Raw genomic sequence first — 27,563 nt, 5'->3', positions numbered from 1 at the left:
GTCTTAGACCCTAGTGATGCATTTTAAAGAAGTACAAGCCTAGACTCCAAGCGGACAGTATAGTGGGTTGGCCTGTTATATATTCCTATTTGAAATTTTACTACACTAAAAGTACTTTCTAAAGCTACAAACGATGCTTGAATAGTTACCAAATTCCTGGCTATTTTGGAAAGAGTCTGAAAATAATTGTTCGTTAATCGTCTAGTATTTTAACAAGTCTTTATTTTTATTATCATCACAAATATTTATAATTCCTGCAAGCAAATAAATATCAAGCTCTTTAATTTGTGAAGAATGTCGTTGACTAATAATTTATTGAATATTGGCAAAAGGTCTAGTCATATCAGATTTTTTTAGAAGCTTTACTTGAAGAAGAAGAAGATGTGGTAGAAGAAGTTGGTGCAAACATTTTTTAGCAATATTTGATAATAGGAATACACAACTTTAGAATTTGCATGTATGTTAGACAAGTACACAGCAAGGTTTTGCCTTTCGGTGGCTGTAATTTCAAAAATTATTTGAATTATTTCTAGAATCGTTTTTGTACCAATAACTTTTATACTATGATTTAATACAGTAGCAACCCAAAAGAATTAGGTGAAATAAGAAAAGAAATATTTTATAAATTTGTCAATTATATTATTAATAACGACTATATTTCTGCCATTTTTCTTATAATCGAAAAGTAATATTTATACTCCAACTATATAAACTAACATAATTCTAATAGTAGGATAATATATTATAGAAAATTCTTTTATCACATAAAAAGATTTTTTCCAGGAATGTAATAAGTTCTGAAATAGTATTCCAATCATCATCTTCAGTTTTACTTGAATACTTGAAATATTTGTATAGGTAATCGTGTTTGTAAGCAACAAGTAACATTTCATATAAAAACTTCCACCTAGTTGGTACTTCTTTTGGAATTTTTCTAAAGGACACTCCGCAATTATGATATATTTTCTTAAAATCCCTACATCTAGCAGGTATTTGAGCGTGAAATATATAACTAACTACACATCAAATTTTATCAAGAGTAGAGGTAAATACCTGTACATCATCTTGTACAACTAAGTTATAAAAATGACATGCACGTCTAATATGAAAAAAAAAAATCAAGAAAGAATGGAGTAAATCTAGTTTTTAAAATTTTCACAGCACTAGTGCTAGAAGCATTATTTAAATTAATAGTAATAACTTTGATAGAAAGTCGATAAAAGTCACAAATGTCTATAACAGTTTTAGAAATGAAAATTTCAGTGTGTTGTTCATCAACTATTTCTTATAACCAATAATATATTTTTGTACTACCCAATTTGTTATCTATCTAATGATATGTGATGACTTGGCCAGTCATTATGAGTAGTAGAGCCCCGTTTTCCTAGTTGATATTTTTTATATATTTTTTTTGATGATTTATGACTTGTGGGGATAGTTGATTTGGTTTTGGGTAGAATTGAGAGTGAATTGGAATACTTAGTTGCATTTTAAAAAGTTTAAGTTATACGAGTTGACCAAGTGTCACGATCCAAATTTCACCGTACCCGTGATGGCGCCTAACACCTCTTGTTAGGCAAGCCAACAACCAATAAGCAGAAATAAATATAAATAATAGTATTAGAAATTTTCAACATCGGAATAATATAAGTTATTGAAGTAAATAGCAACAATACAATCGAAAATCATCCCACGACTTAGTGTCATAAAGTACATGAGCTCTATAGAGTAATAAGTACAAGAACTGAACAAATACAATATTGTCTGAACAACTAAATAGTAATAACATGAAATGAGAAAAAGAACTTCAAGTCCTGCCGACGAGAGATCAGTATTGCCTTAAAATCTCCAACAACTGCAAATGCAACTCTCTCTAGCAATCACTTCCACTAGCAGCATCACCTGGATCTGCACGTAAAGTGCAGAGTGTAGTATGAGTACAACCGATCACATGTACTCAATAACTAACAAGCCTAACCCTAGCTAAAAGCAGTGATGAGCTTGGCAAGGTCCAATACTCCCTTTTCACAGCCAACAATAACAATAACGATATAATAATAGTAAAAGGAAAAGAAAAACTCAAGCATATCAAGTTCAACCTTATAGCAATAGGAGGAGCAGTAGGCATGCTTTTCATATATATCAGGCAAAGCATCATTTGTTCAAACGAAATCACCTAAACATGGATCGTCAATTTAAACTACGATCATTCAGGCTCAAGTTTTAGATAGAGTCATCAAGTACCAGATAACATAAGAAAGATTGAACCCTATGCCCGCACGACAAGTTTACATGCCAAAATCAATGATATCACAATTTATTCTTCAAGTATACCAAATCTTAGCACGCGTATAGTGTCTAACACAAGTACCCCTCAATCATCATGCACACACACTCTCAACACTGTACGAGTGCCTGACATAAGTCCCTCACTAAGTACATCTCGTGTGCCTGCACCTACAGGTTAATACCTAACTCCGACAAGGGCGGATCCTAGCCCAAGCGCTAACCGGATCTAAGTCAACGATCAATATCAATTAGTCCAATCACCTTGCAATCCATATCAACTCGCCTCTATGGCCCAAGATCAGTCATCAAACTGCGCAAGTCTCAAAATGCTCGCACTAAAACACATCATGCAAGCCTCCAAGTTCATGAACTTAAAAATATTCACAACGTAGTGTCAGATTCATACAAAACTAACTCGAAATGAAACCAAATTTTGCACGTCTTAAATGAGAAAACTGACCTATTCCATGTTACGGATCAATAATTTGAACCCGATAGCCTCGAAGTCATCTCATGGTAAAACTTATGAAATTGCTAACACTCGTCAAATAGAGCCAAATCATCCTAGGAATCTCCAAATACAAACTCGGACATATGCCTAAGTCATAAATTATCATAAAAACCAATTGGAACCATCAAAACATGAATGCGAGGTTGTTTATATAAAAGTTATGAATGACCACCGGCTTCTCTTCATAAGCTCGATCATCATCCAACTACACTATACTAAAATCCAAAATGTGTGACTGATCCTCATAATACTTCTGAAGCATAGAAACATGAAACATTGGGTAAATTCCCGACTAGTTGGGTGGGAAAGCAAGTTTGGAGGCAATCTCACCCTCTCCCTCTCTAACACCTCAAAAGGACCAATATACCGAGGGCTCAACTTTCCCTTCTTCCTAAATCTCATCACGCCCTTCATAGGCGAAACTCCTAGAAGAACCTTCTAACCCTCTAAGAAAGTTAGATCCCATACCTTCCTATCAGCATAATTCTTTTGCATGTACTATGATGCACAAATCCGCTCCTGAATCAATTTCACCTTCTCCATAGCATCACGAACCAAGTCCGTTCCCAACAATCCAGCCTCACCCGGCTCAAACCAACCAGCTAGAGATCGACATTGCTTCCATATAAGGCCTCATTTTGAGCCATTTGGATGCTTGACTGATAGTTGGTGTTGCATGCAAACTCTACAAATGGAAGAAACTGATCCCTTTGGCTTCCGAAATCCATGAAAGAAGCCCTAAACATGTCCTCAAAAATTTGAATGGGCTGCTCGGACTGCCCATCCATCTGAGAGTGAAATGCAACGTTCAACTCGACCTGCATGCCCAACTCACACTGGAACGCTCTCCATAAGTGTGAAATAAGCATAGTGCTACAATCCGAGATGATAGAAATAGGCACACCATGTAAGAGAACAATCTTCCTAATCTAGATCTTCGCCATCTGCTCCTAAGTGTAGGGAGTCATGACTGGAAAGAAATGCGCAGACTTGGTCAGTTTGTCCAAAATGACCCAAACAACGTCAAATCTCCTCAAGGTTCGTGGAAACGCTATCACAAAGTCCATGGTGATGTGCTCCCACTTTCACTATGGTATCTCAAGCTTCTGAAGCAAACCACCAGGCTTCTGATGCTCATACTTGACCGGCTGACAATTCAAAAACCGAGAAACATATCAAACAATGTCTTTCTTCATCCTTCACCACCAATAATGCTGCTTCATATCACGATACATCTTTGTAGCATCTGGGTGAATAGAATACTGTGAACTGTGAACCTCCTCAATAATCAACTCCCTCAAACCATCCACATTAGGAACATAGATCCGACCCTGAATCCTCAATACACCATCATCAACAATAGTTACCTCCTTAGCACAAAGTCGCCGCACTGTGTCCTTAAGGACAAGCAAATAGGGATCGTTATACTGACGAGCCTTAATGCGCTCAAACAAGGATGAGTGAGATTCAACATAATAAAGAACCCTGCTAGGCTCGAAAATATCCAATCTCACCAACCTATTGGCCAAAGCCTGAACATCCATTGCCAAAGGCCTCTCCCCAACTGGAATAAATGCTAAACTCCCCATACTCCCTGCCTTTCTACTAAACCCATCATCTACCACATTGGTCTTCCCCCAAATGATAAAGAATAGTGATATCATAACCTTTTAACAACTCCGACCATCTCCACTGCCTCAAATTAGAGCCTTTTTATTTAAATAGATGTTGAAGACTCTGATGATCCGTATACGCCTTATAAGACACACCATATTAGTAATGCCTAAAAATCTTGAGACGCGCACAATAACGTTCAACTCCAAATCATGTACTGTATAATTATTCTCATGAGTCTTCAACTAGCTCGATACATAGGTAATCACCCTACCATCCTGCATCAACACACACCCAATTCCAAACCACAAATCAGCATAATAAATCGTATACGACTCTGATCCCGAAGGCAAAACCAAAATTTGAGCCGTACTCAAAGCTGCCTTGACCTTCTGAAAGCTCTCCTGACACTAATCCGACCACCTGAATGGAGTGCCCTTCCGAATCAACTTAGTCAATGGGCCAGTAATTGATGAGAAACCCTCCACGAAATGACGATATTAACCAGCCAATCCCAGAAAACTCCTGATCTCTGTGGCTGTAGAAGTTCTAGGCGAACTTTGAACTGCCTCAATCGTCGTGTTGTCCACTGATCCTCTCACTAGACATCACATGGCCCAAGAATGCCACTAAATGCCACCAGAACTCACACTTGAGAACTTAGCATACAACTTCTTCTCCCTCAAAGTTTGAAGTACGTTCCGCAAATGCTACTCGGGCTCCTCCCTATGGGACTACACCAACACTAGTCTCATAACCACCAATGGTAACCATAAAAGGCCGATACAAATTACTCACCACAATAGAGTCACCAACAAATGTAGACACATGCACATGAGTATCAAGAGAACCACGAGGCATATCTAGACAAGAAGCGAAGTATGACGAAAATATGAATAAGTAGAACTAGGATTAAACAATACTAAAGCATCATTGTGGCACACGGAAACAATACCTGTAATCAGTACATTAGAAGCAATAACCTCGGTACTCCCTGAGAATGCATAACACTGGACCTCCACTAGACCAAGCTCCCCCTCAAGGACGACCATGTCCTAGATGACCTCCACCCCGAGCTGGTTGAGCTGGTGGTGTAGCAACTGGTGCAGGAATCATAGTTTGTATTTCCTGACGTTCCCCATATCTTTGTACTCATAGCAACCTCTAATCGAAAAATGATTACAGGGCCCGAGTCGGACTCCGTGAACTAGAATACCCACCAGAAGAACCTGGTGTCGATGTACCTTGAACATATGGAGTGCGATGAGAACTCTACACTAGAAGTGCACTGAATGAGGATTTCACATAAGCTCCTCGACTAGGTGATGGTGTATAATAAGCTAGCCTACTAGAATGGCCTCTCCCAAATCGACCTTGGCCTCCAGATGAGGCACCACTGAAGCTACCTGAATATTATGACCTCTTGTCCATACCCTACATCATCTACCTAGTCTTACGACTGATGCACTCAACACGACGCATTGCGAATACTGGGGTGTAAACCATCAATGAATCTCCTCACTCTCTCCTCCTCAAAGGGAATCAAAATAGTAGCATGACGTGATAACTCTGTAAACCTCATCTCATACTCAGTTACTGATATTTGACCCTGCTCAAGGTGCTCAAACTGCCTCCTCAGCTCCTCCCTCCTAATACGAGGCACAAACTTCTCCAAATAGACCCTGGAGAACTGAGCCCAGTTAAGAGGAGGTGATCCTACAAGCCTGCCTAACTCATAAACCTACTACCACCTCTTGGATGGACCCTGCATCTGAACGAGATGAAATTAACTCCATTGAACTCGACTAGCCCTAAATTGCGCAGAATCTCATGACAACGATCCAAGAATCCCTAGGCATCCTCTAAAGGTGTACTGCTCAAGTGAGGATGATGCAACTTTATGAAATTATCTAGCCTCCTCAGCTCATCAACTGACATCGCATGCCTATTTTTAGGTTGTGCGACAATAGTAGGTTAAACTCCCCTAAGTGGTAACAGTGCGGGGGTTTGATAACTATGGACCACCTGCTCTAGGGTATGAGTAGCTGGATTTTGTGCTCTGCCCCCCACTTGGGAAGTAGCTGGTATAGTAGAGAATGCCCCAGCCTGAGCCAAACTCTCAAACAAGCCCACCATACAAATCAAAGCATCCCAAACAACTGGTGAAACAAGTAATCCCTAGGGAGCCTGAGCTGGTCCTACCGGCTCCACATAACCATGAACTTGATCCTCAACATGAGATATTGGTGTCTCCATAGCAGCTGCATAAGCAGGAGCTCTAGCTGCAACACTTACTCCACACCTACCTTTGCCTCAGCCCCATCCGCTCACGGCCCTGGCCTAGGGTGTCGGCTCCTGCTCGGTAGAACCAAATTAACGCATCCTCACCATTTGTGAGAGAATAGATTCAGACATAGGGATAAATAAATCTGCACGGTAGAGAATGAATGAAATAGAAGTTTTCCTAATAGCCCTATAGCCTCTCGAAGATAAGTACAGACGTCTCTGTACCGATTCGCAAGTCTCTACTAGACATTCTCATGACTTGTGAGACCTAAGAAATCTAGTACTCTGATACCACTTGTCATGACCCAAAATCCCACCAGAGTCGTGATGACGCCTAACAACACTTGCTAGGGAAGACGACAACCAATAAGCAGAAATAAACTTAAATAACAGTATTAGATAGTTTAAACAGCAGAATACCATAAATAACTAAAGTCAATAGCAACAATACAACTGAAATGTCATCAAGTACATGAGCTCTATAGAATAATCATTACAAGATATGAACAAGTACAATAATGTCTGAACAACTAAATAGTAATAATATGAAATGAGAAAAGGGACTTCAAGGCGTGCGGATGGGACAACAGTGCAACCTTGAAATCTCCAACAGGTGCAAATGCAACTCTCTCTAACAATCAGTTCTACTATCAACACCTGGATCTACACATAAAGTGTAGAGTAAAGTATGAGTACAATCGACCCCTTATACTTAATAAGTAACAAGCCTAACCTCGGGTTGAAGGTAGTTACGAGCTCGAAAAGGTCCAATACTCCTTTTTCCCAGCCAACGGCATAACAATAGGTCTTTCATGTCTCAAATAGGTAAGCAAATAGCCTAGACATATTTCCTAGCATGAATAATAGCTCATCTCTTTATACAACTGGAGAAAACATAATAACAAATATGCATGGTAGAAAAACACAACACATAATAGCCTAAAGTCTACCCGATTCATGAATAATCACAATATCCGCATATGCGCTCATCACCTCATACGTGCATCACACCCATTATATAATAAATATCATAGCCAATTAGGAAATTATGCTCAAACCAAGATTGGGTAAGATAGTTACCTCAAAGCGTGAGAATTAATACTGTAAAAATCTCCTGCCTCTCAAATCGGCCTCCGAACAGGCCAAATCTAGCAAAAAATAACTTAATAACGTCAAACACAGCCATATGAATCGATTCCAAATAATAAAGCTTCGATCTTTTTTCAATACCCAAAAAGTAAATAAAAATCAATCCCATGCTCACACTATCAAAACCTTAGTCAAAGGGCAGATCCCGACTACCCACAACCTCACGAGTTCAAATATGTGATTTAGATTCCGAAATCGAGTCCAAATCGACTCTCAAATCCCCAATTTGCAAAATGTTCCCTCAAAATTCTATGTTACTACATCTAGAATCTTGAAATAATGATAGAAATATCTAGAAATCACTTACCCAAAGCCTCGTGTAAAAAACCTTTAAAAAACCACTCTTCTCCAAGCCCAGGGTTCGAAATATGAGAGAATGGGCTGAAATCCCGAAATTCCTTCCTATTAATCATCTCCAGAAGTCGCAATTGTGAGAAATGGCTTTCAAACAAAAACTGGCTCCCTCAGCTTTGGTTCACGCAAATGTTCCCTGGTGAGTTGCAAATGCGACCAAGTGTCGCAAAAGTGATACACACTTCGCTTATGTGGATGCCGCAATTTTGACACCAGCTTCCCAAGTGATGGCCTTCACAGCCCATTATTGCAAATGCGATCCAATGTCCTAAATTGTAGACCTTCGCAATTGCGAACAAAGCTTTGCAATTGCGAGGTCTGCAGCACCAGCAAAATTGAACCTTCCCCAAAACGAATCCGACACTCACCCGACCCCCTGGACCCCACACCAATATCCAGACAAGTATATAAACCTCCTATGAACTCATTCACAAGGCCAAAACATCAAAATAATTTCCAATACTAATAATCAAGCACCAAGACACATCATGCAAGCCTCCAAATTCATGAACTTCAAAATATTCACAATCAAACGTCCGATTCAAACCAAAAAAACTAAGAATGAAACCAAACTTTGCATATAACTAACAAATGACTAAACTGACTTATTCCACATCCTGAATAAACAATCCGATCACGACATCCTTGAAGTCAACTCATGGTCAAACTTATAAAATTTCTAAACATTCAAATTGCCAACTCTCGACAAATATAGTTAAATAGTCCTAGAAACCTCAAAGTAAAAATCTGTGCATATGCCTAACTTCAAAATCACCATATGAATCTATTAGAACCATCAAAACATGAATCCGAGATTATTTACATAAAAGTCAAACTCTGGTCAACTTAAGCTTTTAACAAAGGAGCTAAATGTTCCAATTCACTCCAAAATCTTTCTAGAACCAAACCAACCATCCCCACGAGTAATAAAACAACAATCAAGCCCACAAGAATTATCAAATGGCGAATTGATGCTCAAATACACAAAATGACTAGCGGGGTCATTACACCACGGTTTGGCTTTTGAGTAAACTCGGATTGATTATTTGATGGTTCCAATAGATGCGTATGGTGATTTTGTACATGGATATATTTTAGGATTTGGTTTTTGAAATTCTTGGAAGATTTTGACTCTATTTATCGAAAGTTGACAATTTGAAGGATTGGAGATTTCTTAAGTTTGACCGGTAGTTGAGTTCTAGGCTAATGAGATTTGATTGTGGTTTTGAGAGCTTGGATAGGTCCTAATTTTTTATATGAACTTGTGTAAAATGTTTAGTTATTATCCAGAATGTCTAAGTATAATTCAGACACATTCGACGAAATTGGTATGTTTAAAAGTTAAATGATGGATTTGATCTTCGATTCATTATTTTGTTATTGTTTTTGATGTTTCGAGACTTAGTATAAGCTAATAAGAATTATAAGCACTTTTTGGAACAATTGAACAGGGTCTTGGGGGGCTCGGGTGAGTTTCTGGATAGTTAGGCTATTTACATGTGTTTTGTAGTTGTTGATTTTCTATTGCAGGGCTATGCTTCGTGAATGTAGAGAAGGGGATCATGATCGCTGAAAAGGGAAGTTTACTAGCTTGTTGATTGCATTTGTAGGGGCATGTTCATGATCGCAGAGTGTTGGGTACCCTGGGCATCCGCACTTGTGAGTAGAGGTGTCAGGGTTGCATAGGCCATCAAGCATTTAAGCATTGCGTCTGCGTGGGTGTTTTTGCATTTTCATAGAGTTAGCAGGGGGTCGCATGGATGTTATTTGCATTCGCAAAGGTTGAGTTGTGATCGCATTGAGGCACTGTCAGCTGTGCTCTATGATCGCGAGGGCTCAGATGCGAGCATGTAGAGGACCCATAGGTAGTGTATTTAAGTGGTAATTTCGGGGTTTTTGTTTATTCTATCATATTTTGAACCCTACACTATTTGGGGGTGATTTTCAAGGAGATTTTCATACAAGAAAAGGCGTAAGTGCTTGGCAAAAAGAATTATTTTATCATGCCGAGCTTTCTTATTAAGCCGTAGTCATTCACTTGCTTATTTGACTCGTGATTTGGTGGTTACATGACTTAATTTACTCATGTTAAATGTTAAGATTAGACTTTTGAATGTTAAAATTTCTTATTGAACTGTTGTGATAAATTGAATTACATGAATAGTTAGAGCCATCTTTTAGCCATGTGAGCTTTTATATGCATCTCTATTGTTATGTTCTAGGGCCTCTTAATTGTATTATTCCATACACATATGCATGAAATAGAGAGTTATTATAGAAGTAGAGGATTTTGGCACTAAGGACACTATAAGCAGATATTGATTATTGGTTATTGATCATTGATTGTAAAATATTCAACACTTGGATGTGGATCCATTACTCCAGAGTCAGGTGATTTTCTATGTTACTTTGGGTCTCATGCGTGTAGGCACTCAGAATTGGTGCTTGGTTTGGACACGTAGCATGTGTTAGGCATATGGATTTTTGTTGTGATGTATTGAGACGGGATCCTGAGCATGCATATTTATATATCTTAGACTCGTGTGGTGACTTTTATTTGACATTTGTTTCTATCTCTTTTATCTGCAAAGCATGCCTAAATTCCATATGTACAGTGTCTCTAGCTTTTGCACCTATTTAATGATACCATGCTTTACTTCGTATCTTATTTATGCTTTCAAATGATTATTGAACTGTTAATAAGTGTCGATGTCAACTTGTCACCACTACATTCGAGGCTAGATTTGATACTTATTGAGTAAAGTGATTTTGTAATCATACTACACTTCTGCACATTGTTGTCCAGGTTCTGAGGCAGGTACTAGTGGTATCAATCCAACCCAATAGGAGTATATTTGGAGACATGGTGATGAGCTTCTTTACTTGATCTGATCTGTAGCATATGGAGTCCGCCTTCCCTATTTATCTATCTATGTCTATTTATTTTCTTTTCGAACAAATGTTATTATGTCTTTGAGAATATCTATTCTTGTTAGATGTTCGTGACGATGTGACACATAGTTCTGGGAGTTTGTCAGAAACTTATGGTCGTGCTTAGATCATGTCTTAGACTTATGTATTTATAATATTGATTTGAGACTTATTCCATGTTATTATTTATATCATGCGTATGTTAATGACTTAATAATTAGCTTCTACCATTGTTGTTGTTGAGTGTTGGCTTACCTAGAAAGCAGTTAGGAGCCATCATGACCTTTGGAGGGATTTTGGTTCATCACAAGTTAGTATCAAAGCCCTAGGTTCTAACAGTCTCACAAGTCACGAGTAGGCCTAGTAGAGTCTTGTAGATCGATACACATATGTAAGTATCTATCTATGAGAGACAATAGGACTTTATGAACTTTCCCTTTCTTGATTCACTATCATGCATTCATTATTGTCTACGTTAAAATCTTAATCTTATACTCTCTCACAGATGGTGAGAACACATGCTTCAATAGCAACAAGTGAGCGAGAGGTAGTACCACCAGTTGTAGCTGGGAGGGGTAGGGCATGGGGCAGGGCCAAGACTCCCGCCAGGGGTCGTACAGTCGCAACTAGAGGTGGAGCACCCACTAGAGTTCGCGGACACACCAGGGTAGTTTCAATTGAGTCACCTGCTGATTAGGTGGAGGATCAAATTATGGTTGATTAGGTTGAGGCTCCAGTACTCTATCAGAATCTAGAGGATGTTTTTGTTGCACCGGTATTCTAGGAGGTTATGGTAAAGATTGTAAGTTTTCCAGTGTCCCCAACAACATGTGAAGCTGGAAGGGGAGCTTAGGCTCATGTCACTCATACTCCGAGCAGGCAATGACAATGTTTTAAATGCTGAGAATATTGCCAAGTTGTGGTCTTCATCGCGATAGCGACTAAGGAGTCATGTTCGCGTAGGGTAATTTCGTGGAAATCGATTTTGTACTTCGCGTTCGCGAAAGGGAGCCCACGTTCGTGAAGCTTCAGAAGTTGCCTTCACGATCGCGAGCTGGATGTCGCGATCGCATAGAAGGGAAGGCTAGAAGAGGGCATCAGGTATTTGTCCTCCGCTTTCGTGAGTGATGCATCGAGTTCGCGAAGTTATTGCAAAATTGGTCATCGCATTCACGACTGGTGTTTCATGTTCACGAAGAAGGAGGTAAAATTTGTGTGAGTTTATTCTTCACGATTACGAGTGTTGTTCCGCGATTGCGATGTGCACACCTGAGCAGACCTATTTAATACTCTATATCGACACTTTTTGTTATTTTATCACATTTTGAGTTAGAGAGCTCGATTTTGGGTAATATTTGAGGGGATTTTCACGATTTGGATTGGGGTAAGAATTTTTGACTCAAATTTGTTTATATTTCATGATTCCACCCTTGAATCTAGCGATTCTTTGATGAATCAATTTGAAAAAATTGGGATTTAAGTAAAAACTTTTCTAAAATATAAATTGATGATTTGAAGGTCTATTTGAGGTCGGAATTGGATGTAATAGGTATGGGTCGACTCGTATCGGAGTGGGTGTACAAAATTTGTGAGTTTTGTCGGGTTCCGGGGTGAGGGCCCGAGATTGACTTTTTGAGTTTATTTTTTAGTTTTAGTTAAGATCAAAGCTTTATTTTTCAAAATCATTTCCTATGCATTTTTTATAATATTAAGTTATTTTACCTAGATTCGAGCCGTCCGAACACTTTTTCATGCGGGAAAGGCTTCTTAGAATATTGATTTAGTTTCTTTGTTGTATGTATCTTGCATAACCTTGTGTGGATAAAACCCCTTAGGTTCTAGCCCTATTTTGTTGACTTCTATGATGTGTAAAGTAATGTGTACATGAGGTGACGAGCGTGTATATGAGTACTATATGTGGTTTAGACTGGATTAGACCGTAGGCTATTAATATGCCTTTATGTGATAGTGAACTCTATATGAAACATGTTGAAATCTCATTATGACTATTTGATCTTGATCATTACATTGATTTAGCCATAAACATACTTTATTTAATTGAACACCCGCTATTAGATTATTTGCTATGTCCTTGTGCACTAATGTCGGAAGTTGTGAGCTTATATCTCGATGTGACTTGGTATCATTGTTGTGATATTATGGCACTTGGTATTGTTGCTTTATTGTATTGTAGCAGATTAATTAAGGGTCTCAGCACGAGATTTTTGCCGTGTGATTGTGTCTATTATTGTGTGCATGGGGATAAATAGGGGTGGCGTTATCTCGAGCTGCCCACGTGGCGTAATAAGACTGGCTATGTGCGCATGTGGCAAAATAAGGATTGCATATCAATTTTATGTGAAGATGCGGCTTAATAAGGGTGACATTGTTGCTGACGACGGGGTTGTTAATTGTTTTCTTAATTGTTTCTGAAAGCTTCTGTTTTTCCCTTAATTTAGTTAATGACTTTATTTGACGTGGTATCACATGCCTCACCTCTATTTGATGTTTTGGGATTAAAGATGGGCTTATTATTCAAAGTTGTTATCGCATGCTCTAAAAGGGTTGTTCTTATTGTTTTCCATTACATTTTCTTTTATTAGTTTTCTTTGATATATTCATTGCATATGTTATTTGTCTAGTGAGTATGAAAAAACTTAAACCTCGTCACTACTCCACAGAGGTTAGTCTTTATACTTACTGGGTACCGATTATGGTGTACTCATACTATGTTTCTGCATATTTTTGTGTAGATCCCGGTACTTCAAATCAGGCTGATCGGTAGTGAAGCATTAGGTACATCGGAGACTTTAAGGTACCCCTGCATGATCTGACTGCAAGCCCAACGTCACCCTCTTGTTTCATTTCTTTTATTTATGTATTTCAGACAGCACCAATTTTTTGAGATATTATTATGTATTCAGTTAGAGCTTGTGACTCTGTACCACCTAGTTCTGGGAAGTTATGTTGAGTATTTCTACTTTGGCCTTTATTACTCGTATTTCTGCCTTTAATTTAAATTCTGTTTTCGCTATGTCATGCTTTTATTGTTTAAAATAATGTTAAGTGACTGACTTATCTAGTTTTGAGACGAGGTGCCTCACGATCCTTAAGGTAGGATTTCGGGTCATGACAAGTTGGTATCAGAGCTCTAGGTTCATAGGTTCTGCGAGTCACGAGCAAGTTTAGTAGAGTCTTGCAGATCGATATGGAAACATTTGTACTTATCTTCGAGAGGCTACTGAACTATTAGGAAATTTCACTTCTTTCATTCCTTCTTGTGCAGATTTATTGATTTTAGAGTTTAAAATTTTGTCTTTTATTCTCTCACTGATAGTGAGAACACGCACTATCGGATTAATTGAGTAGACACCCGCTCAACCTGCTAGAGTTGCAATAGGCCGGGGCCAAGGTAGAGGCTGAGGAGGGGCACGTGCTACAGCTAGATCACCTCCTAGAACAACAGTTGAGGAGCCACTAGTAACTCCGGTTGGGGAGTAGGAACCTGAGACGCCTGTTGCTACCTCTGAACTTTAGGAGACTTTGGCATATTTCCTGAGTATGTTTGGTACTTCGGCTTAGGCGGGATTAATCACAGTTGCACGAACTACTTCTTTGGCTAGGGGAGGAGCTAAAACTCCCGCCGTCCATACTCCAGAGAATCGAGCCTTGTTGATCAGGTTTTGGTTGTTATGTCGGTACAACTTGTGATCGTGGTTCAGCTTGAGGTCAGGCTAGTGGCATCAGAGAAGAAGCAGAAGAGGCTTGAGAGGTTCAAGAAGTATTTTCCTCCTACTTTTAGTGGTGCAACTTCTGAGGATGCGTAGGGTTTTGTAGAACAGTATCACCGTATTTTGCACACTATGGGCATAGTGGAGGGGAGCGGGGTCGACCTTACTACCTCCCAGCTGACGGGACCGGCATATAGATGGTGGCAGGCTTATGAGGAGAGTAGTCTAGTTGATGCAGTGCCACTTACTTGGGCTCAGTTTTCTGATCTCATTTTGAGGGAGTTTATCCCACAGACCATTAGGGATACGTTGCGCATAAAGTTTGAGCAGTTGCGCTAGTGGACTATGACCGTGTCTGAGTATGCTATGAGACTTGTTGAGTTGTCTTGTCATGCACCTACTTTGGTTTCCATTACTAGAGAGAGAGTTTGCAGTTTATTGAGGGACTCACCTACAACCTCAAATTCGTGGTGACACGGGAGTTGGAGACTGATATTCCATTCCAGTAGGTCGTGGAGATCGCTAAGAGGTTAGAGTGTATCTGCGGTCAGTAGAGGGAGGTTAAGAAGCATCGGGGTTTTGGAGGATTCATGGGCTCCCACTCTGGGAGCAAGTTCCGTCACGACTGAGGTTTTACCAGTCAACCAATTCAGCTCGTGGGGCTCCAACTAGTCAGGGACCTAAGGGTACCCATATGGGACAACCATCTTTTAGTGCACTTTCTGCACGGGGTTCCTACAGCGGCTATTCTAGCCGACCGAGTCAGACTCAATACCAGCAGCCACGCCTATATAGATGTTGTTTTGAGTGTGGAAATACTAGGCACATTTGATTCAAGATCTTAGCTTTATCAATTGGAATCGGTTCTTATGGCTTTTATCGATTATATTAAGGTATTTTGACTAGATTTGAGTCGTCCGGAGTTTGATTCATGCAAGAAGAGATTGTAGAGAGGAGTGATTTGGCTTGCTTGAGATAAGTATCTTTCCTAAACTTGGTTGAGGCACTAGTTGCCAAAGTTATTTGTGATAACTACTTGCTATGGGTATGCATATGTGTGGGGGTTGAGCCCATGTGCAAGCACCAGGGTATTTATCCCTGCTGGAGGTAGTGATTTGTCACGACCCTAAACTCAAACCAGTCGTAATGGTGCCTATCGATGGTACTAGGCCAGCCGACTCTTACAATACTATAATAATTCATTCAAAGATATGCCAAAAGACGTCTTGTATAGCAGAACTGCATAAAAAGAAACAAGGGTTGAACTCAACAATAGAGATGCGGAATGAAAAGCCCCAAACATTGGGGTGTCACTAGTCATGAGCAACAACTAAAAACTGGTCCGACAACAATAAGACTAACATAGTCTGGGAAAAATCCAAAATACAACTAAGGGGAAGATAAGGAAGAAGAAAACAGGGCTGCGATCGCCAGGCAGCTAGCTTGCTAACTCCAATAATTAGCTACAGGAAATATCAGCAGCCGCTACTGTGACCAAAAATGCCTGGATCTGCACACAAGGTGCAGGGAGTAACGTGAGTGCACCAACTCAGTAAGTAATAGAAGTAAATAAAGGCTGAGAGGTAGTGACGAGCTAAATGCAAGTACCGTTCATATCACAAGAATTTAGTAAAGTGCGACATGCTTTGCAACCAGAGTTTAAGTCAAATCAGCTTGTTTAAATCAAGTTCAAGTAAGACAATTAGAAATATATTTCAACAGTTCTCAAACAAGGACTCAAAGAAACTATGAGCATGGATGATGAAATCATATACTGCCCCTCGGGCTAACATCACCCAGTCCTCCCAATCACTCCAACCACACAATCACTCATGCCTCACACTCATGCCTCACAATCGCTCAGTACTCAAAACTCGACACTCGCACTCAGTAGGTACCTGCGTTCACTAGGGGTGTTCAGACTCCGGAAGGGCTCCTACAACCCAAGCAGTATAATCTGCACGGATAACTCACGTGCTGCACAGACAACTCACGTGTTGCACGGACAACTCACGTGCTATAATATCATATCAGAATCCACACGGACAACTCACGTGCTAAGGTACAATATTCCTTTACAAACAGGCCCTCGGCCTCACTCAGTCATAAACCTCTCCAGTCTCTTGGGCTCTTAGAAATCAAAGAAATCAGCCCAAACACATTAACATGACGCAACGAATAGAATAACAGAGACTGAGCTATGATGTAAGAATGCATGAACATGAGTGAGTATGGGATATCAACTAAAGCAATGAGAGGACAGCAAGAAATGACCACTAAGGGTCCAAACAATACTGGCATAGAGCCTAGACATGGTATCTAGCATGATTTAAAGTAAATCATTCTAAAGCACATAAAGAGCATATAGCTACAACTAGTAGTTCAACTTTACAATTGCTACGGGACGGACCAAGTTACAATCCCTCAATGGTGCACGCCCACACGCCTGTCACCTAGCATGTGTGTCACCTCCAAATAGTTACATGACACAAAATTTTATGGTTTCATACCCTCAAGACTAGATTTACAACTGTTACTTACCTCAATCCGAGCAAATCTCTACTCCGCAATGCCCTTGCCACTCAAATCGGCCTCCGAGCGTCTCAAATCTAGCCACAAGCAGTACAATACCATTAATATATGCTAAAGGAATCAATTCCACAAGAAAACTACTAAATTAGACTCAAAACCCGAAATCGACTCAAATCTGACCCCCGGGCCCACGTCTCAAAATCTAACAGAAGTCACAAAACCCGAAAGTCCATTCACTCATGATTCTAACCATACGAAATTCATCAAAATCCGACATCATTAGGTCCTACAAATCCTCAAATTACACTCCAAAATCTCAAGCCCTAACCCCTTATTTCACTTCAAAAGTCCTACTAATTAGGTGACAAATCAACGGGAAAACACCATAGCTAATGATAATAGAGCTCAAGTAACTTACCTCAGTGAATATCCTTGAATCCCCTTCAAAACTCCCCTAAAAAGCTCCAAAGTCCGAGTTAAAAATGGTGGAAATGAGCAAAAACCACGAAGTCCTCAATTTATACATTCTGCCCAGCAAAGCCGCACCTGCGGTCCCTTTGTCCGCTTCTGCGATGCTGCACTTGCAAAATTTCCATCGCAGGTGCGGAACTCACTTAAGATCTCAGGTTCCGCATCTGCGGCCAAATCTCGCACCTGTGGAAGCGCACATGCGCATCTCCCTCCGCTTCTGCGAAGCCTGCCAAATTCCTCCTTTCCTCACCTGCGCCCCATGTCTCGCACCTGTGGGCTCACAAATGCGACATCCATCTCACACCTGCGGTCCCAGCACACCTTAGCCTTTCCCGCATCTGCGACTTCCCCAAGCACTTCTGCGCCCTCGCACCTGCGGTCCCTCTCCGCAGGTGCAGCAAAACACCAGCAATAGCAGTTCACCTGTATTTCCAAATTCCAAACCTCCTGTTAACCACTCGGAACCACCCCGAGGCCCTAGGGACCTCGACCAAACATACCAACACATCCCATAACATCATACGAACTTAGTCAAGCCTTCGAATCACTCAAAACACCAAATTACCCCCGAATTCAAGCCTAAGTACTTCTAAACTTCTGAATTCCACAAACGATACCAAAACCTACCAAACCACGTCCGAGTGACCTCATATTTTACACATACGTCACAAATGACACCACGAACCTAGTCCAATTTTCGGAAATCCATTCCGACCCCGATATTAAATTTTCCACAGCCAAACAAAATCGCCAAATATCTAACTTTCGCCAATTCAAGCCTAATTCCACTACGGACCTCCAAATCACATATAGCTGAAGGACACAAGAAGAAGCAGAAATGGGTGAAACGGGGCTATAACTCTCAAAACGACCGGCCGGGTCATTACATCCTCCCTCTCTTAAACAAACGTTCGTCCAAATAGGAGTGGATATCTACTCCGCATCTCCCACTCGGTCTCCCAGGCGGCCTCATCCACAAGCTGACCTCTCTACTGCACCTTCACCAAAGCTATGTCCTTTGACCTCAACTTCCGAACCTGCCGATCCAAAATGGCCACCGGCTCCATATCATAAGTCATATCACCCTCCAACTAAACCGTGTTGAAGTCCAAAACATGGGACGGATCGCCAACATACTTCCGGAGCATGAAAACATGAAACACTGGATGCACACTCGACAATCTGGGTTGCAAGGCAAGCTAATAAGCCACCTCCCCTATCCTCTGAAGCACCTCAAAAGGCCCAATGAACGGGGGGTCTCAACTTGCCCCTCTTCCCAAACCTCATAACACCCTTCATGGGTGATACCTTAAGCAAAACCTTATCCCCAACCATAAAAGACACATCACGGACTTTCCTGTCCGCATAGCTCTTCTGCCTAGACTGTGTCGTGCGAAGCCGCTCCTGAATCAATTTTACCTTATCTAATTCACCCTGGACCAAGTCTGTACCCAAGAGCCTAGCCTCACCCGGCTCAAACCATCCTATTGGAGGTCTATACCTCCTCCCATATAAAGCCTCGTACGGAGCCATCTGAATGCTCGACTGATAACTGTTGTTATATGCAAACTCTGCGAGCGGCAGAAACTGATCCCATGAACCCCCAAAGTTAATCACACAAGCGCGTAACATGTCCTCCAATATCTGGATAGTGCGCTCGGACTATCCGTCCATCTGAGGGTGAAAGGCTGTGCTCAAATCTACCTGAGTACCCAACTCTCGTTGCACGACCCTCCAAATTTGCGATATAAACTGAGTGCCCCTATCTGAAATGACGGAACTTGGGACACCATGCAGGCGAACAATCTCTCGGATGTAAATCTCCACCAACCGCTCTGAAGAGTAAGTAGTACCAACTGGAATGAAGTGCGCAGACTTGGTCAGCCAATCCACGATAACCCAAATAGCATCAAACTTCCTCGAAGTCCGTGGGAGCCCAATTACGAATTCTATGGTGATCCGCTCCCACTTCCACTCTAGGATCTCTATCCTCTGAAGCAAGCCACCCGGTCTCTGATGTTTATACTTAACCTGCTGACAGTTGAGACACCGAGCCACAAACCCAACTATATCCTTTTTCATCTGCCTCCACCAATAGTGTTGTCTCAAATCCTTGTACATCTTCGCGACACCCGGATGGATTTAATACTGCGAGCTGTGGGCCTCCTCAAGAATTAACTCCCCAAGACCATCCATGTTGGGCACACATATCTGGCCCTGCATCCTCAGCACGCCATCATCACCAATAGTCACATCTCCTTGCATCACCTCGCTGAACCCTGTCCTGAAGAACGAGCATGTGGGGGTCATCATACTGACGCTCCCTGACACGGTCATAAAGGGAAGACCTGGAGACCACACAAGCCAATACCCGACTCGGCTCTAAAATATCCAATCTGACAAGCTGGCCTGCTAAGTTTTGAACATTCAATGCCAAGGGACTCTCTGCTGCTGGGAGATATGCTAAACTTCCCAAACTCTCTGCCCGGCGACTCAAAGCATCGGTCACCATATTCGCCTTCCCCGGATGGTATAAAACAATAATATCGTAGTCCTTAAGAAGCTCTAACCATATCCGCTGATGCAAGTTAAGATCCTTCTGCTTAAATAGATGTTGTAAACTCTGGTGATCAGTATAGATCACATAATGAACCCCATACAAATAATGACGCCAAATCTTCAAGGCGTGAACAATGGCTGCTAACTCAAGATCATGGACAGGATAGTTCTTCTCATGGGTCTTCAACTGGCACGAGGCATAGGCAATCACCCTAACCTGCTACATCAGAACACATCTAATACCTACCCTCGAGGCATCACAATACACGGTGTAAGAGCCTGAAGCTGATGGCAGAACTAACACTGGAGTTGCGGTCAAGGCAGTCTTGAGCTTCTGGAAGCTCTCCTCACGCTCATCCGACCACCTGAATGGAGCACCCTTTTGGGTCAATTTAGTCAAGGGCGATGCAATAGATAAAAGTCCCTCCACAAAGCGACTGTAATAGCCCGACAAACCAAGAAATCTCCTAATCTCCGTAGCTGAGGACGGTCTAGGCCAACTCTGCACCGCCTCTATCTTCTTCGAGTCCACTTGAATACCCTCAGTGGACACCACGTGCCCCAAGAATGCTATTGAACCGAGCCAAAACTCACGCTTGGAGAACTTTGCATAAAGCTTCTCCTCCCTTAATCTCTGTACTACAATCCTCAGATGCTGAGCATGCTCCTCCTGGCTACGAGAGTACACCAGGATGTCATCAACGAATACAATAACGAATGAGTCCAAATATGGCTGAAATACACTGTTCATTAAATGCATGAACGCTGCTGGGGAATTTTTTAGCACAAAAGACATCAGTAAGAACTCATAATGGCCATATCGGGTCCTGAAAGCTATCTTATGAATATTCGAATCCCGAATCATCAGTTTGTGATAACCGGACCTCAAATCAATCTTGGAGAATACCCTCGCTCCCTGAAGCTAGTCAAATAAATCATTAATACGAGGCAAGGGATACTTGTTCTTGACTGTGACCTTGTTCAACTGCCTGAAATCAATGCACATCCTCATGGAACCATCCTACTTCTTTACAAATGGAATCGGTGCACCCCAAGGTGACACACTAGGTTGAATAAACCTCTTGTCAAGGAGTTCCTGAAGGTGTTTCTTCAACTCCTTCAACTCCGGCGATGCCATACGATATGGTGGAATAGAAATGGGCTGAGTGCCCGAAAATAAATCAATACCAAAGTCAATATCCCTGTTAGGTGGCATGCCCGGTAGGTCTTCAGGAAACACATCCGAAAAATCCCGTACTACCGAAAAAGAATCAATTATAGGAGTCTCTGCACTAACATCCCTCACAAAAGACAAATAAGAGAGGCAACCCTTCTCAACCATACGTTAATCCTTCAAATATGAAACCACCTACTAGGTACATAATCCATAGAACCGCTCCACTCAACCCTCAGAAATCCCGGCATCACTAACGTCACGGTCTTAGCGTGACAATCTAGAACAGCATGACATGGAGATAACCAATCTATACCCAACATCACATAAAAGTCAACCATACTGAGCAGCAAAAGATCAACTCAGGTCTCCAGACCCCCAATAGTCACCACACATGACCGATATACACGGTCCACAACAATAGTATCGCACACAGGAGTAGATACATGAACAGATGAAACTAAAGACTCACGGGGCATATCCAAAAAATAGGCAAAATACGAGGAAACATATGAATACGTGGAACCAAGATCAAATAATATCGAGGCATCTCGGTGGCAAAATAAAACTATACTTGTAATCATAGCATCTAAAGCGATGGCATCTCGTATGGCAGGGAGTGCATAGAAATGGGCCTGGCCACCACCTAATCGGCCTCCCCTTAGGGCGACCCCTAGCTGACTGACCTCCACCCCTAGCTAACTGAGATAGACCTCCATGACGATGAGGACACTGCCTCCACATATGCCTGAACTCCCCACACTCAAAATAACTTCTTGGTGCTGGTGGCAAGGACTGAAGGGAGCCCCGAGCATCGAGATAACTGGTAGAAGAACCTGGCATAGAGGAGCCCAGAAGTGATGGAGCACGGGACGAACTCTAGGCTGGAAGGGCATTGAGTGATGAGTGGCCCTGATGGGAACTGTGAGAATCATGGCCTAATGATGCACCACGGTGAACTGGGCGGGCTGGCTGAGCTGGTACTGACCCCCATAAGGAGCACCACTAAATCCTCCCTGTCCTCGATGCCTCTTGGCCTCCCTATCAATCCTCTCCTGACCGCGTACCATCTCAATCTACCAAGCAATGTGGACAACCACATCAAACGTAGCACCAAACACCCTCTCTCTGGTCATAAGCAACCGTAGCTGAAAAGTGAGACCATCTATAAACCTCATGATCCTCTCCCTGTCTGTGGGAACCAACTAGATGGTATGACGGGCCAACTCCGAGAATCGTATCTCATACTGCGTCACAGACATATCAACCTGACGAACCTGCTCAAACTTCCTGCGCAGCTCCTCTCTGCGGGACTGAGGCACGAACTTCTCCAAAAAGATCACGGAGAACTGCTGCCAAGTAAGGGGTGCTGCGCCAACATGCCTACGCCTCTCGTAAGTCTCCCACCATCTGAGTGCAGCCCCAAAAAATTAAAAGGTAGTGAATGAGTCTCGGGCATCCTCTCTCTCTCTCTCTGTGCCATTGAAAGATGGACGTTGGAGTCTCCCAAACCTCTCAAATCTACGCTGATCATCCTCAAGCATAGCAGGAACCACATAATCCTGAGTAGCTGCAACCGACTGGGCTGGTGGTGCCTCCGGTATCTGAAATCCCTGTACCACCTACTCTGGTGTAAGGGCAGCAGGAGTTTGAGCACCTCCTCTTGCCTGAGAAGTGGCTGTTGCGGCCGGAATAGCGACCGCCTAAGCAAGACTGGTACACGCGGTCAGAATCTGAGCGAAGTCCTCCTGAAGGCCTGGAATCACAATAGGCACAGGTGGTGCCTGAGCTGGTGCATCAACATCTAGAATCTGGTCCTGATCTGGGGCAACTGGTGGATCTGCAAGTACTGCCCCAGCTTCTGTGTGGGCTGCACCTCTGCCCCTACTACGGCCTCGGCCTCTCGCGGTCCTGGATGGTGGTACTGGTGGCTGGTCCTCCTGACCGGTAGCACGAGTGCTCACCATCTATGAGAGAATGAAACAACAGAAGATTAGTTACCAGAATCAACAGATTCGCACGACAAGAATCCAAGAATGTGAGATTTCCTAAAAGTTCTGCAGCCTCTTGAAGATAAGTACAGACATCTCCGTACCGATCTAAAAAGACTCTACTAAACCTGCTCATGACTCGTGAGACCTATGTAACCTAGGCTCTGATACCAACTTGTCACGACCCTAAACTCAAACCGGTAGTGAAGGAACCTATCGATGGTACTTGGCCAGCCGACTCTCACAATATTACAATAATTCATTCAAATATATGCCAAAAAATATCTTGTATAGCAGAATTTCATAAAAAGAAACAAGGGTTAAACTCAACAATAGAAATGTGGAATGAAAATCCCCAAACATCAGGGTGTCATTGAGTCATGAGCAACTACTAAAAACTGGTCTGACAACAATAAGACTAACATAGTCTGGGAAAAATCCAAAATACAACTAAGGGGAAGATAAGGAAGAAGAAAACAGAGCTGCGATCGCTGGGCAGCTAGCTTGCTAACTCCAATAATCAACTACAGGAAATATCAGCAGCCGCTACTGTGACCAAAAATGCCTGAATCTGCACACAAGGTGCAGGAAGTAACGTGAGTGCACCAACTCAGTAAGTAATAGAAGTAAATAAAGCCTGAGAGGCAGTGACGAGCTAAATGCAAGTACCGTTCATATCACAAGAATTTAGTAAAGTGCGGCATGCTTTGCAACCAGAGTTTAAGTCAAAAAGCCTTGATCCGTTAATCACCCGAACACCACCCCAGGCCCCCGGGGCCTCAACCAAATATACCAATAAGTCTTAAAATATGATACGGACTTAGTCGAGCCTTCAAATCACATCAAACAATGCTAGAAACATGAATCACGCATCAATTCAAGCTTAATGAACTTTTGAACTCCTAACTTCTACATTTGATGCTGAAACCTATCAAATCACATCCAATTGACCTCAAATTTTGCATATGTGTCACAAATGATACAACGGACCTACTCCAACTCCCGGAACCCCAAACTAGCCTGGTAACCACAAAGTCCACTCTCAATCAAACTTCTAAATTTCTAACTTTCGCTATTTTAAGCCTAAATCAATAACGGGCCTCCAAATCACTATACGGACGCGCTCCTAAGTCAAATATTATCCAACGAAGCTAAAGGAGCCATCAAAACTCCATTCCGGAGTCCTTTACACATAAGTCAACTTATATTTTAGAACTCGAATCTGTGCTCATAAGCCTTAAAAATTTCATTTTTATCCTCCTCGATTTGTGTGCGTAGTCCGGCATGTTTTCGAAAAGCTTTTATGTTGAAAATTTATGAAAATAAGAAAATATGCCTTAAAAGTTGATTTTAGTTAACTTTGGTCAATATTTTTGGTAAACGGGCCCGGATCCATGTTTTGACGGTCCCAGTAGGTCCGTTTCGAATTATGGGACCTGAGCGTATACTTGGAATCGAATTCGGAGGTCCCTAGCTCAAGTTATGAATTTTTGATAAAAATTAAAATTCTGAAAATTAATTATTTTTAAGAATTGATTGATGTTTGGCATTGTTAGTATCGGGTCCGTATTCTGGTTCCGGAGCTCGGTACAGGTTCATTATGATATTGAAGATTTGTCTGTGAAATTTGGTGAGAAACGGAGTTGATTTGATGTGATTCGGACGTCCAGTTGAGAAGATATGAATTTTAAAGTGTTCTTGAGAATTTCATTTAATTTGGTGCTAAATTTGTAGTTTTAGGTGTTATTTTGGCAATTTGATCACGCGAGCAAGATCGTATGATGTTTTTAGACTTGTGTGCATGTTTGATTTGGAGCCCCGATGGCTCGGGTGAGTTTCGAGTAGGCCACGTGATGTTTTAGACTTTGAAAATCTGGTATTTTGCTGCAGCAGGTGTTCTAGTAGGTCCTTCTTCGAGTTCGCGAAGGTACTTTCGCGAACGCGAAGAGTAAACTGGGCAGCTGAAGTTTTTTTCTTCGCAAACGCGAAGGCGTAGTCGCGAACGTGAAGTGATGGGGGCGTTACCCTTTGCGAACGTGACCAGCTCCTCGCGAACGCGTAGTGTTAGGCACACTTGGGGGAGGGTTGGTAGTTCCTTCATCGTGAACGCAAGCAATGTCTCGCGAACGCGAAGGCCAGGGGGAGTAACCATCATGAACGCGAGCAAGGTCTCGCAAATGCGAAGGCATGGCAGCCAGTACCCTTCATAAACGCGACAGTGGCCTCGCAAACACGTTGCACACTATCTCTCAGTGCATAAAACAGAATCAAACACGGGTTTAAGCCATTTGTTCTACATTTTTCAAGAACCAAATGGGTAGAGGCAATTTTCAAGAGTCATTTTCTTCCCCAAAGTATTGGTAAGTGATTCTAAACTATTTTCTTTCATTAACCCATTATATTTCTTGAATTATCAACCTAAAATCTAGAGTTTTCATGGTAGAATTAGGAGTTAGGGTAGAAAATTTCGGAAATTTAGGGATTTAGACCTCAATTTAGGGTCGGATTCCAAAACCAATTATATATTCGGGCTCGGGGGTGAATGGGTAAATGAATTTTGGTCCGAACCTCGGGTTTTGATCAAGCGGGCCCGGGGTTGATTTTTTGACTTTTTGGAGGAAAATTTGGGAAATTTAATTTATGCAATATAATTGATTTCTTTAGCAATATTTGATATTATTGAGTCATTTTTGAATAGATACGATTGGTTTGGAGGTGAATTCCAAAGGAAGAGCTGTGATTGAGAATTAAATGGCCTTCTGAGCGAGGTAAGTGTCGTGTCTAACTTTGGCTTGAGGGAATAGGTATTATGTGTTTATTTGCTACGTGTTTGGTTGTTAAATACGATGTATAGGTGAGGTGACGAGCATCTATGCGACTTTGTCGAGTCATAGCATGCGAGTGAAATTCTATTCTTATCTATTTTGTAGCCTTAAATTCTACTATCCATGCTTAGAGGGTTATTTGAAATGTTGGGTAACTTATATCTGGTTTCACTGAGATTTGGTAACTTTCGAATATTAATTCAAGATTGAGGTTACATTGTGATATTGATTATGGGTAAATTATTGGTTTCTTTGTGATACTCCTATCTATCCGTTATTATTGATTCTGTTATTTGTGATGAGGAGTGTAAAGCACGGAGGGTGAGGCCGTGCATGCATTATTTATATTGTGAGGAAGAGTGTAAAGCACGAAGGGTGATGCCGTGTATATTATGAGAGGTTTAATGCACGAAGGGTGATGCCGTGTCGTTCTATTTATTTATTTGGTGAGGTTGAGAGTAAAAGCACGAAGGGTGATGCCGTGCCATTCTATTTATTTATTTGGCGAGGTTGAGAGTAAAAGCACGAAGGGTGATGCCGTGTAGTTTTCCTTTGCTGTTTTTATTTGCTCAATTTGTTTAAGGATTTTCGGTTTAATTTTGTCTTTTCATTATTCTCACTCTTTATATTGTATTCCCCCACTGTATGTCCCATTCCCAATATTTCTGCGTTATTTCTTTATTTACTGTTGTTGGCACTAGCATGATTGTACTGTTCAGGTTATATGTGGGTGTCTTGTCCTAGCCTCGTCACTACTTCACTGAGGATAGGCTCGGCACATATCAGTACATGGAGTCGGTTGTACTAATGATGCACTCTACACTTTCTGTGCAGATTTTGGTATCGGCTCAGGTTGATCGAGATTTTGCTATTGGTCCTCTGTTTGGAGACTCAAGGTATATCTGTCGATATTCACAGACCTTGAAGTCCCCATCTATCTTTTATGTCCTACTGTTTTCTTTCTTTCAGACGGTTGTATTTCTTTCAGACTATTACTTGTAGTAAATTCTAGAATGCTCGTGAATTGTGACTCCAGATCCGGGTGGTAGTAATTAATACAGTTTTATAATATTCCACACTTATTATATTTCATCTTAGTTAATTATTATTTACTGAATGAAAATAAGGAATTGGTTTAATGATTCT

General features: G+C 41.5%; 1 protein-coding gene across 1 annotated transcript; it reads right to left on the bottom strand.

Annotated features, from left to right (window-relative positions):
* Positions 1-3,999: 3,999 nt before the first annotated feature.
* On the bottom strand, positions 4,000-4,389 carry LOC138901438 (uncharacterized). Its single transcript, XM_070189201.1, has one exon. The coding sequence runs from the start codon at positions 4,387-4,389 to the stop codon at positions 4,000-4,002; it is 390 nt and encodes a 129-aa protein (XP_070045302.1).
* Positions 4,390-27,563: the final 23,174 nt, after the last annotated feature.

The sequence above is a fragment of the Nicotiana tomentosiformis genome, chromosome 11, assembly GCF_000390325.3.
Source record: "Nicotiana tomentosiformis chromosome 11, ASM39032v3, whole genome shotgun sequence".
Taxonomy (NCBI): Eukaryota; Viridiplantae; Streptophyta; class Magnoliopsida; order Solanales; family Solanaceae; genus Nicotiana; species Nicotiana tomentosiformis.
Note: the sequence above shows the minus strand (reverse complement) of the source record. Positions and strands in the feature narration are given on the sequence as shown.

Bases quoted from the DNA above. Each gene is read 5' to 3' on its own strand.
- LOC138901438 (XM_070189201.1), bottom strand. From the start codon at position 4,389: ATGGGGAGTTTAGCATTTATTCCAGTTGGGGAGAGGCCTTTGGCAATG.